At 40.4% G+C, this 16,005-nt stretch overlaps 1 protein-coding gene across 1 annotated transcript in view; it reads right to left on the bottom strand.

Annotated features, from left to right (window-relative positions):
• The window catches only part of wdfy4 (WDFY family member 4), a 41,879-nt gene extending 25,986 nt beyond the window's left edge, over positions 1-15,893 (bottom strand). The window contains exons 1-23 of the mRNA XM_075478215.1: positions 15,659-15,893; positions 13,433-13,693; positions 10,488-10,599; positions 9,608-9,732; positions 9,381-9,509; positions 9,004-9,193; positions 7,923-8,112; positions 7,456-7,616; positions 6,135-6,367; positions 5,894-6,033; positions 5,511-5,641; positions 5,122-5,223; positions 4,845-5,035; positions 3,222-3,952; positions 2,928-3,021; positions 2,125-2,339; positions 1,938-2,035; positions 1,614-1,824; positions 1,374-1,450; positions 1,070-1,288; positions 759-937; positions 430-661; positions 48-199 (exon numbers count right to left, since the gene is read on the bottom strand). Coding sequence (XP_075334330.1) covers positions 48-199; positions 430-661; positions 759-937; positions 1,070-1,288; positions 1,374-1,450; positions 1,614-1,824; positions 1,938-2,035; positions 2,125-2,339; positions 2,928-3,021; positions 3,222-3,952; positions 4,845-5,035; positions 5,122-5,223; positions 5,511-5,641; positions 5,894-6,033; positions 6,135-6,367; positions 7,456-7,616; positions 7,923-8,112; positions 9,004-9,193; positions 9,381-9,509; positions 9,608-9,732; positions 10,488-10,599; positions 13,433-13,693; positions 15,659-15,679 — 4,194 coding nt within the window. The 5' untranslated portion in view covers positions 15,680-15,893. The remainder of the gene's footprint in view (positions 1-47; positions 200-429; positions 662-758; positions 938-1,069; positions 1,289-1,373; positions 1,451-1,613; positions 1,825-1,937; positions 2,036-2,124; positions 2,340-2,927; positions 3,022-3,221; positions 3,953-4,844; positions 5,036-5,121; positions 5,224-5,510; positions 5,642-5,893; positions 6,034-6,134; positions 6,368-7,455; positions 7,617-7,922; positions 8,113-9,003; positions 9,194-9,380; positions 9,510-9,607; positions 9,733-10,487; positions 10,600-13,432; positions 13,694-15,658) is intronic.
• Positions 15,894-16,005: the final 112 nt, after the last annotated feature.

Consider the following 16,005-nt stretch of genomic DNA (forward strand, 5'->3'; position numbering starts at 1 on the left):
CTAAACAACAAAAACATCCATTGAGCAACTATTCACACTGCACTTACCTCTTTTGCAATAAGTCTGCAATCCACCTCATTATAATCCTCTCTGATCTGTGCCACAGTGGTTAAGGTAAAAATGGCTGGGTTTATGCCAAATGAAATCCTCTCCTCCGGGACCAGCCTGCGAGTGAAAGACTCGGTGTCTGGATCATGGCCTGGACACAAGGAATGTGTGCAATTACTAAAAATGTCTGTATGTTCTTTTCACATAATATTTAAAGGAAGAAAATAATAAAGTATTCTGTAGCCATAACTGTTCTGCAAAAGCATAATGTGCCTCCATGCCACTGTATGAGGACAGTTTGCATTTCATAAAAGAATAAACAACAAAAATCACTGAATGCATCCAAGAAGTAAACAAATTGCACAAGTTCCTGTGACTCACCCATGTTGCGCAGAGCCAAGAAGTTGCCCAGGTATGCAGTGCCTTGCACATACATCACACCCACTGATTCAGAGTTCAAAGCCTCTTCAAAGAGGTAAGAGGGACCCACTCGCCACACAAGAGCAGCGTGTTCCTTCCAGGGAGCTGGTGTCCCTATCAGTCCATATACATCAATCACAGCTGTGGGGTCCATGGAGACATACTGACCAGGGAATGGCTGAATATACTTCATCTGACAGAGAAAGAGGAGGCTGTGATACAAGAATAGAGTAAATATGATAACAGAGTTGTTCAATTATCAGCTCCTCGTTGCTCTTTTCTTATCATACCCGTCCTGTCCCCACTGCCTTGCCGTTGAAGTAGGCTGAGGTCAGACAGCTCTTCTTCAAGTCTTTGGCCATGACGACAACCAGGTGGTGCCACTGACCTGGGACCAGGATGCTGGAGCAAGAGAACCGCAGTGACGTAGGCAAAGAAGTTGGAGTGGAAACGTCAGGCTCCATCATATCTGTTAAACAGACATTGCGAAAGACAATCTGAGGTGTATAAATTAGTCATAACTATTCTGCTGTTCCACTAGAAGCAACCTTTTTCAATTTCATCTTGAAGAGAATACTGAGCACTCTTTTATTGCTCTTACCAAGGTATGTGAATGCTTCCTCCTCAGTTGAGATGACCAAACAGCCATCATAGGCTGAGAAGGAGATCGACAAACAGATGTACTGTTGTTCTGTTCGGGACATGTGACGAACCACCGACAGCAGACGGATTGGGTGGGAGTCACAGGCTGAACTGAACCGGTTGATCTGGAACCAGCAGGAAAATGAGAGACCAGCTGTAGGTGGAAAACCTCTGCAGTCTAAAACATGAGAGAGACATTAGACATTCTATTAAAAAAAAAAAATATGCAAACATTTAAAAGTTGGATTTATCGACTTGTTTACCTCCTCCAATCCCACCAATTGAGATTGAGTCAGCAGTCACACCTTTCACTGTGGCCAGAGAGGGCAGGAAAAGACAACTACAGAACAAGCGTTTAGTCAAAAAAATGAGTCTTTCTTAAAGCAAATTTGTAATACTATACTTTTGCTGTACGTATGATACTTGTGCAAACTTTATTAAAGAGAGATGGTAATGCAACATGTCTGATATCGCAGGACGAGAAATCACACTGGAGTACTCACCCATATCCACTCTCACTCATGTCAAACTCTACAAAGGCAGGTGAGGAAGAGACTCTGTGTGGTCTAAATGTGCGTGGTGCCGTCATGGATACCAGACTGATGATCTGGTGGACGGGGACAGCGGAGCCAAAGGAGGTTGTAGGCTGTAACAAGCTGAAGGTCCGCTTCAGTTTCTTCACTGAAGATTCAGCGTCAGCCTCTGTGCTCTGATCTGGTTTAAACAACAAAAATAAAAACCAATGAGTTACCTGCTTCAGGTCTGGGTTTGACAAAGAAAATTAAAGAACTGAAATATTAATTGATAATAACAAAGCAAACACGTACCATTTGAATTGGACGGTTTGGTTGATGGTTCTTGCTGCACTTGCTTGACCCTTTTGTCTGCAAAGCACATGAGCGGTTCCCCTAAACACAGGAACTTTCTGAGAAGTAAAAATAATCAAATGCATGTTAAATACAAAATACTGTAGCACAGACAATGAAATAATTGTAAAGAGCCTATATTTCCGACCTGAAGTCAGAACATGAGATAGCCTGGGAGGAGAGCTTCTCCAAGATTCGTGTGACGGGTAAATGTAACGGGTGGTTTGGGGAAAGCAACATGCTCCGACAGTGTGCCAGGAGGGTGGAGACCAGCCCACCCTCACACATTATCTGGCGGTTTCGCTCAGATTTGACCATGGCCTGGATATGGTGTGCCAGTGAGAACTGGACCTCCATGGATAGCTGGAGAAGAAGAAAGAAATGTTTGCATTAAAAGAAAAAAAAAAAAAAAAAAAAAAAAAAAAAACACTTTATGAGTTTATTGTTAAACAGTAAATGATAGTTTTACAGTTTCAAATTATTAATTTAATTTCAAATGAACAAAACAAGAAGTAGCAACAGCAATGCTGTGATGTGAGAGACATTTAGTTACTGTGTTGTTGATACTGTATATCTTAAGTTAGTAACCAGACCAGCTCACTTTGACCAGCACTATGTTGGATGATGTCACTCTAATAAAACATGGGACGAGAAAGTGGTGCTGTTCAGTGAGGGTTTTTTTTCTCTGATATAGGTATTGACCAAAATCTCTTGTCAATCATTTCAAAGGATAAGCAGATCATGAATGAGACTTAAATGCAGCAGTGTATTAGAGTTCTTCACAAGAAACCACTGGAAAGTATGCTGGCTGCGAAACAAGCTATCAGGTTCGAGTTACTCTTTGGATTGGTATTAAAACTAAAACATGTGTAAATCAGAATGAATGTGTATTAGGTATCTTAGGGCAATTCTGCTAAATCAACAACAAGCTCTTTTATTCCAACAAGGTACCTGTGGGTCCTCAGGAGTGAACACATGTGGAAGGAGAGTCATAATGACTCGGATTGCTCCTGGATGTAGAATAATCTGATCACCCGGGAACCTACTAAGATACCACCAAAAAAAAAAAAAAAAAAAAAAAGAAAAATATCCGTCAGTACATAACAAAAAGGCCCCTCACCAGCCTGTTTAACAGTTTAGATATTGATTCAGAATAAATTATATGTTTAAATAAAATAAACATATCTGGGCTAAATATGGATGAGTTTTCCACTTCCTTCGAGTGGTTAAAACTACATTTTCTACCTGTACTGAGTCACTGAGGAGAAGGTGGGACTACTGGGTGCAGTGCTTCTGGAGCTTCCATGTTTGTCCTCCATCGACTGCTGGCCAGATCCTGAGAGGACTAGTGGAGGTCCTGAATGCATTCCTTCATACTCTGTTGGTCCACGTAGTTTCTCTTCATCTCCATCACAAACATCATCAGGCGCTTGTCCAAATTTGAACTCCTGGGGATAGTAGGTCCCTGTGGCGAATTGGTCGAGGTGGGAAAGCAGTCTTATACACGTCCGAAGACTGACAGGCAGATTGAGCTGTTGTGTGATGGAAGGCGATCCAGGAGTTAAAGAGCACTCTGCAAACTCAACAAACTGGAGGAAGCTCTTTCCTTGAGACTGGTTATCCTCTGTAGTGTTGGGACAGGAACACCTCTCTCCATCCCACTTCTCCTTCTCGAGTCCTTCAGTATGGAAGCAGCCCAACTGGAGCAGAGCCTCTGCCAGCCTTTCATACAGACCACCAGTCTCGAAATGGTATGCATTTACTATGTGAAGATGCACAGCCAGGGCCAGGATGTGCAGCGTGAGAAGGAGCAGCTCCAGCAGCTGTTTCCGTCCCAGAGTCTTCCACACGTCTCCCTTTGGAGGGTCAGACAGGGCTCCTTCCATGTCTGTCACCAGAGTCAGCAGTCCGGTGAAGCCTCCTGCCCTCCTGAAGGCGTCCCAAGTGTTGGGGCTCTCCAGAACCCTCAACACTGACTAGTGAGACAGATCATTGGGACAGTAAGCAAGTGGACTTCAAACACACAAACAAGACATGTTGTAATGGAGATTCTGTTCCCTTTATTTCAGTGAATATTCATTTTGACACTTAAGCTTCGTTCAAAATCTTGGCTTTTAAAAAATCCTCCTCGTCAATTAAAACTGTGTCATGAAAAATAGATGAAACATATAGATAAATCATAAATCATTTCTGGTAACTAGTTTTTGGGGGTGAGCAAATTGCATTAGCTTTATTGAATTTAGAGAGCTAATCCATCAGGTAGGTAATGTGTGAGACAGAACGCAGAGGGGAATGTGATTAACTGAAACTGGAGTAATCACAATGGCTTTCAACACTTGCCAACCCAGGTCGTACCCAATCTGATTGCCACCTGCTATAACCGTGTTAGCACAAGGAACACATCCACACATACATGCTCCTGCATGCAAGCACAAGTGTGGACACCCGCACACACAATATCAGCAAGTAAGTGCTCTTCTTGCTGCCATCTATAAAAATGGACACATACAGTAGGTGTGTAACTTAGTTAGGCTTTAATCGGATCTCTGTCCCATTCACTGATCTGATAGAAGTGGTAATCTTCAGAGCGCTACAGCACAGGCCTGCTGGCCTAATCAAATCGGTCCAGAGTTAACAGCTAAACCAGTTTTAGCAAATCAATCTGCATTTGTCTCTAATATAATCAGAGTCCCACACGCTAAGAAAATAAATTCACAAGCTTATTATGCTTTAAGTGCATTACAATTTGTTAGGATTCAATCTAGAGTCGTAACACTACAACTACGGCTAAGATATGATCACTACATATCTGGGTGTTTCTGGGTGTGCACTGCTGTCTGACTAGAGGTGCATGTACAGCAAAGCTACCTGTAAAAGGTCCTGCTTTAACTGGAGTTCCTGCTGTGTGGAGGAGCATAGGGATCCGATGGTAGTGCTCATGAATTCATCAGGGTTAATCTCAGCTAACTGCTCCAAAATGCTCAGAGCGGGACCTCGATATTGATTATGGTCCAAGAAGATCTTTATGTAAGGAACCATGCCGAGGTCTCGCACTGAAACTGGAACATGCACGCAAAAAGCATTGCAGAGCATTAAAATTAGTCAAATAAACTTTATGATTATAATTTAGATGGGAATCAAATACCTGTGTTCTTGATAGAACGCAAAGTAAGGGCTGAAACAACTTGAAGCATGCAGGTAGTGAGCAGTCTTTCACTGTCCTCGACACATGGCAGCTGCTGAATATCTAAAGTGCAAAAGATGTTTTAAGTTTCGGTTACAATCTGTGGATGAAGTCTTTAGTATTGACTTTCGTATGTTAAATTTAGAATAAAGACTTGTAGAATGACATGAATCTTATCTCATAATGACTAACTTTGAAGGCTAAAACTATGAATGAAAGTCAAGTGTGTTGCTTAATTCCATATTTGTTGCAATTATATTGTGCCAAACAATCACCGTTTGTCTGAACTTTGAAGTTGTGCAATAAGGCTTACATCAGAAGTGGAGGAAAAGAAAAATTTTGACTCTTACTTGCTTGAGAGGAAGATGGAACACCAGCTTTCCTGAGGATCTTAGCTCTTCTGCGAAGTTCCCCAAGCAGCAGCTCCAACAGTCCCCTGTCACTTAACACCTCTGCTAACATAGCACTGTGCACAGTCATCCTGCAGCAAAAAAAGACCTTGCTTTTATTCAGCCTTAATCAAGAAAACAATGGGGGGAGAGAAACACCTTATTCTCATGCGGTAACCACCTTCCATTGATAAGTAACTGAACAACTGACAACCTTATTCTGTCTCATTTGCTCAGTGCTTATCTGTTATAAGTAATAAGACTGCTGCTTTAGTTCCATTAGAAGATGGTTATGTCTGAAAGAGCAATACTGAGAAATACTGTTACCAATTAGTACCGCTTACTTGTGAAAACACTTGAGAGCCACCACTCCAAACTCTATCCCCGCCACTCCACCAGCTAATGCCCCAGTCCAGCTCTGCTTTAGTACACCCAGTAGCGATCGCAAGGTCTCATGGGGGATGTAGTTCATTTTGAATACCACCTGTTAGAAAAGCAAACATGTTAAACATACCATGTTTGCATGTTGCATTAAAGGAAAGGAACACAGAGGGATTTTTCTTCTGTCAGTATTGGGGATTCTACCATCTTTAGCATTGAAAAGAAGAGTTTTTGAACAGGCGACGGTTTGCGCCACACACAGGTAGCCAGCTGGGCCATCGACTGGACAGTCCACTCCAAGAGGAAGAAATTGGCTGGGTCCTTCTCCCATATTGTCTGTAGGGTTCGAAGAAGCTGGCAGCAGAGCAAAGAATCGTGGGAGCGCAGCAAAGAGGCCTGCAGCAGGTGGAAAGCAGGCAGGTTCTTTACTGTTAAACCTGGAGACATAGGAAAGCATTGTTAGCTTAACTGCTTGAAAAAGGTTTCAGCAACTAAAACAATAATAATATCAAACAGACCGCGGTCTACACAAATTTGGAGATATTTTTGCAGTACTTTATGAAACGCAAAAGTACAGAAAAACATTAACTTGAGGTCAATTTAGGCAAAATGTGTTTGGAACTTGATTTATCAGATTTTGCTCTGAGAAGGTCACACAGTGATTTTCACAAATTACTACATTTACGATACAACATAGAATCTTATAACCCAATTGAGTTATAAAAGTATAGATAGAATGAAAACAAACAGATTTACACTCATGAATGCGGAAAAGTGTAGCATAATTTGCCTTTATAAAGTTTATTTGCTATATTGTTGAAATATTCAGAAGAAGTCTTTGGGAAGATTTGGGTGACAAAACACACTTGTGTTTCTTGTAAACAAAACACAAAGCTGGTTAGTAATAGGATACATTTTAACGCTTAAAATGTTATCATAATCTAATCAAGTCAGCAGTGCCTGGTCCCTCGGCTGGAAACAGTTCTGCTCCTTCATGTGATAGATGGCTGTTGAGTGTGTGAGTGTGTGTATGTATATTATGGAAGCTCTATTTATGAGTTCTAGATAGAGGTGTGTGTGCATCAATGATAGATTACTAGATGCTGTAGGCCAGTGGTGAATGGATGTGGGGCATCCTAACAGAGTTAAAGGGGGAGCCTCCACTTCATCATTCCAGACATAATCACCTCAGCTTCCTGTTAACTCGAGGGGTGTTGTGCACTGCAGCAGGGCAGCAGAAGTGCAGGGAGTGGTGGAGTCAGGGTCTGTGGGATATCAGGGGTGGTGTATTTTGGGTGGCTTATATGAGGGCAAAACTGCAAAGGGGAGATGAAGTGCACGGTCCTTTTAAGGGGACACTGTTTCCCCTCCCCGAGTCGATAATTGCTGAGATTGCCGAGAAAGTGATAGTAATTAGATGCTTTGGAGTTAAGGGGTCGTCCATAGTTCATCCTCATGGTACAGTTGGAGATAAAAAGGAAGAGGCAGAAAGTGAATAACAATGTCTTGTGAAGATTTGACTCACCTTTGGTGAGTGATGTGTCAAACTTAAAGCCTGGAGGCTGGGGGTTGGTGACACAAAGAGCCACTTTCAGCTCAGTTTTTCCAAGAATAGTGAAAGATGCAATTAGAGCCAACAACTCCTCCACAGGCTGAAACTGATCCAAGGGAACACCGTCCTCACAGCTTATAATGGTACAAGGATAAGACAACAAACAAAAAAACTTAACTTATAGCAAAAAGAGAAGAGATAAATAAAGAAGCCACCATACTGACTCTGAGACCAGACAAATCACATTATTATGAATCACCTTACCCTATAAAGAAGCGGTTTACAGCAACAAAGTTCCACAATAATGTAATACTCTTACCTTAAAAATGACCAAGGGAACAGATATCTAGCTATTTTGATATCAAGTAATGACAATTGCGTCATCTATTGAGTCTGAGAATCAATCTCTCCTCCTTTCTGTTTGTAACCTTTAATCTCACCGTTTCAGGATGTTCTCAAGGGCCTTGTAGCCATTGTTGGTGTCAAACTCGATGAAGAGGGCTGGACTGAGGTGATAGGTGTCTCTAATGAAGCTAAACACAGCCACAGCGACCTCAGCTAGCAAAGATCCTGAGACATCAGCACTGATGAGCAACAGGTTCTGGATGCAGATCCGCACACAGTTTTTGCCTGATAAAGTAAAGGCAGAGACATAAACTACATCAGAGCAACAGGGTCAGCACATTCACAGCTACCAGTTCAATGACCATAAAAAAAAATTCCTCCCCTTTAATCATGTTTGACAAACTGGAATCCGAACAAACTTGAGACTACTGGACCATTTTGGAGAATTATCTAAGCTGATTGAGATATTGTGTGAAAAATAAACATATTACATGCAATATGTCATTCAGTTGGCATGTGGGATCATGTGTTGCTAAATAATCAACTTATAACAGGAACCGTTTCATCTTCCTCATGAATTCTTCACTCTCTGCTTTCGAACTGGTAAATTGCATTTCTTCATGTTTCAGTCTTTGTCGGTAGAACTGTGTTGTCGACCCCAGGTCTAAGATTTAAGATAATCCCTTTAAGAACACATCAGAGAAAGACAGAAATGCTCTAAGGCTTGTAGATAGTAGATAGTAGAGATAATCATGTCTTAGCTTTGATTAACAAATCAATCTTGACAGTCTAATGTCTACAGGAGAGCCATTTTATATAAGTTGATGCATGGTATGAAAACTGTATTTTTCTTGACACTTGGGACCTTAAAAAAAACAATTAACCAATTCTCCGAGAACTCAATAACCCTATCAAGGTTAATTAAGCCATTACGGCAACAATATTATGTACCATAGATTATAAAATCAAAACCTTTTCATCTTTACATTGAGAAATGTCCTTCTATAGTTCTTGAACTACTTATCCAAACAGTTTTCAAAGAAAGCTATCGGCTCTACTTCTATAAGACAGCCTTTCTGGAATGCTCTTTTCTAACCCAACCGTGTTACCGAACGGTTTTCAATTAAGAATAATAAACTTAAGAGAAATGTCCCAATTAGTTTTGGGTTACCTCACCTAACAAGCTTGGGACGGTGTTGCTTGTTGGTACAGCAGAGACCGCTTTGAGGACACGGGAGGCCTGTTGCCTCCAGTTGGTGCTGGTCTGATCCCAGAGTGATGTGAGCCCGATGATTAGACACTGCAGTTCCTGAGTTTCTACCAGCCTCTCCACGTCGCCTGGATGCCTACAAAGCTGCAGAAAAACCTTAAAAAGAATTGAAAAAAAAAGAGGGTAGGAAGAAGTTTAAACTAAACTCTGGTTTCAGGAGGGGAGAGGAAATTACCATAAACTATTTACAATACTAAATTAAATTAAAAGAGTAAAGAAACAAAAAACAGAGAAATAAGATAAGAGGCCATTGCCTTATAGTGAGATTTCAGTGGTTATCAACCTGTGTAAGAAGCTCCTGAAAGGTCTGTTCAATGGCCCCGCTTTCCTTTTTCGCTGGAAGGCACACAAGCAGGTACAGACATTTCACCAAAGCAGCAGGCAGCCCTGGATTCACACAAGACAGTGTATCCTGCAAAGACAAAGAAAATTTAAAGAAAGATTTCAGAGAAAATGACATGTCACCATTTTCTAAATGTATTCATGATAAAATTGGTACTTATCACTCACTGGTGTGTTAGATGTGAGAAGCAAAAGGGACTTCAACAGCAGCCACCCAGAAACTGCATCTGTTTCACAGCTTGTGTCCTTGTATGGGCTTTTGAAGAACGAAACCACCTCTTCACGAGCCTTCTCTGAAAATGCAAAAGAGATGTCATAAACCGTGACTGCGGTAGACCAAAAGGTCTTAAACAAGTTAAAAACAAAAAGAAAATGCAGCAAGACTGCTACTGTATATACTGCAATAGTTTCTCTTCATTGTCTGCTGTCAAAGTCATCAGTAAAATCTCAACTTAAACATAGAAACTAACAAATGTTTCACTTCATTCTCAAAGACGTACTTTGCATTTTAGTTTCTATCCTTAAAAGGAAAAAAGAGAGTACACTCAAGCGTCTGATATCACAGCAATGTGTATCTGGAAAGAAGAAGTAAAACTTTTAGAAGTAAAAGTTCAACTTTTATCCAGTCAAATGCCACAGGTTCCATGTTAGCACCTTTATGAAAATCCATATCAAACTGAATAAAAAAAACAGAAGCATCTACATCTCCAAATAACGCTATTTTTTTCCTATCTAAAAAATAAATGAATTAATTAAAAAAATAGGCAGCAACAAAGCAGGGAGTAGAATGCAAAAGACAGAAACTGGACATCGCATCTTGTAAATATAGAGAAAAAGGAACTACATATTAGGCATTTCCACAATTTTTACTTTATATTTTAAACAACATAGGTAACACTTGCACTAGAAAAAAAATAAAAATAAATACTAATAAGAAACAACAAGAGCACACAAAAAAAAAAAAAGCAGAAGTAGGCAGAGGAGGTAGAAAGTCCCCCTGCCTTGAATTAAAAGCATCATATCTGCTGATATGTGCAGTGGTTATTACCTGCGGGCCGCTTTGCCAGTCTGTTGTGGATATTATGGATGACAGTGTCAGCAGTGAGAGCTGCAAGCCCCTTTATGTCCACACCTTCAATTCTGCCACCATCCTCACAAACCTGGAATCCCAGAAGAGAAAGAAACCATCATGCAAAGAAACTGGAGAAAATAAAACGGAAGATGACCATGACGACTGGACCCATCTGAAACATGGGAACTGTGCTGATGATTTGATTTCTTACCTTAAAAAACACTATATTGAAGCAAACTACACCATTTCATACAACTAAATTATATGCATCAAACTATTTTCCCCAATTAAATATGAACATTATTTTGTCTAATCATTCCACCCTCAGTAAAAAAGAGCAATGAAGAAAACTTAAGAAAAGTCTAATATGTCTGACAAACCTCACTGAATCATAGCAACATTGTAAAGAATAGTGGGCCAATATACCTCCAAAACAATTTGAGCAAAGATAACATCGTATAGAAAACATAAAATAATGAAGTGTATTTAGTTTCTTCACACACTTCTTCTCCATTTTGGTTAAACTTTTGTGAAATACCGACATGATGTATTATGTCTTATGTTGTTGCTCATATGAGGATTTATTACCAAATTTTAAGATCAAATAAGGACCAGATTCTATTTTTTAAGTTTTAATATGTAAACCCTCACAGGGTGAATTTTCTGTATCACAAGATTGTGTGTTCAAAACCCCCATTGAAACCAAGGGAGTGACAGGTTTATAGTGAAGAACATAAGGACAAAGTCCATCATTTACAATAAAAGCTGAAAGTCTTATTTCTCATGTGGTTTTCATTCCGTATGAACAGCATTTTCAAAGGTTCACAAATAAAGGTTTCAGTCAAGCATTGTTCCAGTAATTATTCAGAAATCCTAAGGTTTAAGAGGGCTGTTGGAAAAAATTATTGGGTTTTAGAATATGATGCTTTTAAGGACTTCTTACGTCTCGTGGGTTACCTTAAAGTTGGACTGTTGTTTTTTACTAATGCACTCCATTTTAAATAGTCATTTCATGCCATTTACGCTTCACAATTTCATAAGAGGATATCACATTTCACTAAGTATTCTGTTCTTAAGCGAGGCCCTATATTCGGCTCAAATCTCCGGTCATGAGACTTTTTCCCCATTCACCAACACAGACACAAAGCCGCACGGAGACCAAAGAGCAATTACGTATGCAGCTTTAAGTCCGGTCAGCGGTGTGACACACACAAATAAGTGATGGAATTAACAGTGTCTGAATTTGAGGTTCTCAAAACCATGACAGAGTTTAGGCATAGAGAGTGAAAAGCCCTCTTTTTCCCCCAATTAATCAGACAAAGACCTGAGGCTGTGGATCTGACACACTTTCCTATTTCATGCGATATCCCCGTAAACTCTACAGTCTCCTGAGAGACAATGTACAGGTTCAACATAGGGACAGTCAGTAATGGGATCAGCTAAAGGCCACGGTGTCATCCACTTAACCTTTTAAAAGTTGAATTGAAATTAAAATTGTGGTGCTTAAAATTATCCTGCCATGATCTACGGTGGTGATAAAATAGACTTTCATCAACAAAAGCCTGTGTTGGAGGAGTAGTTTTTTTTTTTAATAAACGCCAAACAATGCAGACTAATTAAACTCACTTGTGAAGAAACGGCAAGATATCAAATGTAGAAAACTGAATGAGGCTGCATTGGTACGGCTGCTTAGAAAATAGGTACATGGGTACTAGATAAGGAAAACGTGGCAAAGTCTAAGTTCTGAAAAATTATGGGTGACATGACCAAAAAGAAAATGACAGGACAAATTAGTGTGGCCAGGACGAAATTCAAAAGTAAACAGAGACGGATGATCAAGGCGGTAGCTAGAGGGGAAAGACAAGAAATTTCACATAGCGTGTTGTTTTTATCTGGTTGACCAAATAAATGCTCTCCCCTCGGTTTGCAAAGAGAAAGGGCAAAATGTCTAAGATTTGAATTGATCATTGTTGGTTATTTGCACACAAGCAGCTTCATTCATTCGCTTTCTCTGAAAATATTTCTATTAATATATTGTGGGAACATATCGTTGAATACCAGACTGGAAAAGGCAGTTGAACATAATGAAACATTAGTGATTAAACTTTAAAAAGATCTAAGTTTACATACACACACATACACATTATATATATATATATGTATATATATATATACACACACACACTCAGTATATATATCTCACAAAGGAATGACACTAGTTGTACGCCCAGCATGCAAAGAGTTGCTTGGTTGATTGGTATATGTCACTAGGGCTTTCTACTAAAGTATGTTTAAAATACTTTGATATTTCCCAGCTTGAATTATGAGGAACTGCAAAGCCAGTCAGGATTAATCACAAACACCCCCACATTAACATAAACCACTTTACACAATGAAAAACACACAGTTAATGTACAGCCAAACAAATCTTCACAAAGCAAGATTAGCGCCCAGTCCTGGTTGGCATATTTCAGTACGATTGATCGAGGGGATCCGGAGCAGTCATCTACAATCACAACACAGAGGTGTTGTGATTGAGAACCACTGCACCTAAAACAACAGATAATGGAGCAGTTAATCTGCTCACGTCGGTTTACAGGCCTTTGCTATGTGGCATTTTGTTTCTGGCTGTATAATCCCAAGCAATAATAAAGCAAGTAAGAATTTTTCTGGTCTCTGCTTTTTCTCCTTTTTTGACATTTCTGATAGGATCCTTGGAATGTACATAAGGCACAGCACTGCTAACAAAGACAGATGTCTCATACATAAAGAGTTATCAAATAGGAAATTCCCATTTATTTTAGTGTTGAAAATAAATTACTAATCTTGTTGATCGGCGCACTGAAAAATAATAATGTGAACATGATTAATGGAATAAAAATGTGAGATAAATATGCACATCTTGTCTTAGTGACCCATACCTGTATGTAGAGAGGCAGAACTTTGACCAGGTGCCCCTCTTGCTGCTCTAAAAGAACATGGTCAGTTCTGTGGTCACAGCTTGAGTATGTGTGGAGTTCCAGCTCCTGTAGTTGCTCTCTGAGCACTTGTAAGAGTTGAGGGTTTCCACAGGAGCCCTCCACCTTCTCCGTCTTCAACTCCACAGAGAGTGATAACTCTCCTGAAGCACTCAGCTCTCCAGTTTCCTTATTGATCCTATCCCCTTTCACAGTCTGGTCCTCCTGGGAGATCAGAAACAAATCCTCAGTCTCTTCCTTCTTTTTTTAGATACCATCGGATTTCATGATCTTCACAGTCTGGTTTAATCACATTTCCTTGGTCTGTCTCACTTCCTCGGATAATTTTGGCATAAACTAAACCCTCCGCCCTCCTCTTTTGAGCACACTGTCTGCATTGATAAATAAAGACAACTGACCACTGGTAGTCATGTGCCATCTTTGTTTACTAGATACTGACTGATGCAGTGGCGGCTGCTGACTTTTAAAACAGGGGAAGCCCATATTACACGTTCAGGGTTGTAGTGGCTCGTGCCATCCCAAAGCAGAAGATAGCAAAGTTAAAAAGAATTAGTTATAACATAGCTGTGTCTAGTATGATAAGTATGCCCAGCAAATACACAGAAAGAAGGTATAGACTTTGAAAATTCACACAGCAAGGGCAAAATCAAGTATGATCGAATCTAAGGCCTGTAAATGGCTGGATCTGTGGCTGGATCAGAATCTGTGGAGGATTTTTCCCTGTCATAAAGAATACTTAGAGTTTGATGGTGGTGGTAAGTATTCTTAAAAAAGGTAACATTTGTGAATGGGCAGCATGAATTCTGGAAAGAAACAACTAAAAGTATGAGTGAAACTCTGACAGCACTTTCACAGACAACCAGTCTCTTTCGTATCCGCTTTGGGACTGAAGTTCCAGCGTGCTTCTCCCCGCTTAAAAATTCGGCTGCCACAACATCTCACATGATGGACAAACACTGACTCCAATCATCACGACACAGCCCCTCATATTGACACGCCCACGTCTAATCTACCCCCAGAGACGCCGGGCAGCCTCGGAAGGGATTTTTTGTCGATTTAGCCAATGATGACCTAGAATTGTAGAAAAAAACTTGACTCTCCCGCCCCCTCCTCGAAGCCGGGCAGCCCTCGGCTCGGAAGCCTGGCTGTTAGTGGCGACTTCATAACATGATTTCCTCAGTGAACGGCGGCGATTTCAGAACAAATCACTTCATTAAGCTACAGGACAACATGTTGTAGTTACGAAAGTAAATGCAGTATTGGGCATATCTTGTGTTTTGTGAATAACTGTTTTATCATCAATTTAACATTGAAGATGTAGCAATTTCGCCAGATAATGGGAGAGGCTGCCCGGCTTCCCGTGTTGTCTCTGAATAGCCGCGGCTGGACTGATGTAGGGGATCAGCATGCTGTACTTGATGCCCAGCAATCAGAAGATATAAACAGATTAACACTACTGATAAAAGTTCTCCTTTTTAAGCTTCAAAATCCAGAAACTTGGGCAAAAACAAAACAAAGCAACAGGCTAATTCCTTTATTCAAATATCAAACTCATGTTTTTTAACCCTGTGATGTCAAGGCCCAGTTAAGATATCCCCCTTCAGCCACACTGTGAAAAAGATTCACAAACATGGCAGCCAACATAAGTGTTACTGTTCTGTGTCGCACAAAGTGAGGAGTTGAAGGAACTGACATGCCAAACTGCATGCCAGCAGTTTGCCAAACTGATATGCAGCGTGTTTAATTAGAGCCCTACTTCCTTCTTACAGGACTATTTTTTCCCAACATTTCTATTTTGATACACACTGATGCACTGAGGGAGGAATTTTAGAGAAAAACTATGTAATTGAAACGCCAAAGCCAGTATAATTCTGATTTTAAGCTCAGAAAAAGGGTAGGGCAGCTCACATTCCACAGAAATGTAATAATACCCTGAAGTTTTCCCACTTTGATGTTAAGAGTGAGACAGATTCACAGCAAACACAAAAGCACCCCCAGTCGCTCTTCACTTGAGATAGCAACATGTCTTCAAATTGTTTCAAACTGACATACAGTCCAGTTTGCCAAACAGTAAAATCCTCGTATGAAGACTGAAACAATAAAGCTACTCTAGACTGTACTGTGCTTTTCAAAAGAAAAACATTCCTGTAATGACAATCAAATTTGTACCTGCACTTGTGTAAGAGCCATCTAGGAGTTTCCAGGCTCTAAGGAGATGTTGTCATCTGTGTTGCGTTATTCCAACTGAGTGAGTGGCTTGTCTCTGCTCCCATGTTCAGAGTAAAAGACCAGCGTAGACCTGCTAAGGCTTGGCAAGAGGTGTATGCAGTGCAGACCTTTCTGTAAAACTGCCCTCCCCTTACTAATCTGCACCAAGTCGACTGAACTTTGAACAAGCAGAGTAACTCATGTCAGCTGGTGCAGATCATGTGCCTTCTCACTTCCTCACAGAAGCAGAAGTGAAAAACTGTTGTTTAGCTGGTTAGATAGGGCCTTCCCCAGAGCAGTTGTTCCTT

The sequence above is a fragment of the Odontesthes bonariensis genome, chromosome 2, assembly GCF_027942865.1.
Source record: "Odontesthes bonariensis isolate fOdoBon6 chromosome 2, fOdoBon6.hap1, whole genome shotgun sequence".
NCBI classification, from domain to species: Eukaryota; Metazoa; Chordata; class Actinopteri; order Atheriniformes; family Atherinopsidae; genus Odontesthes; species Odontesthes bonariensis.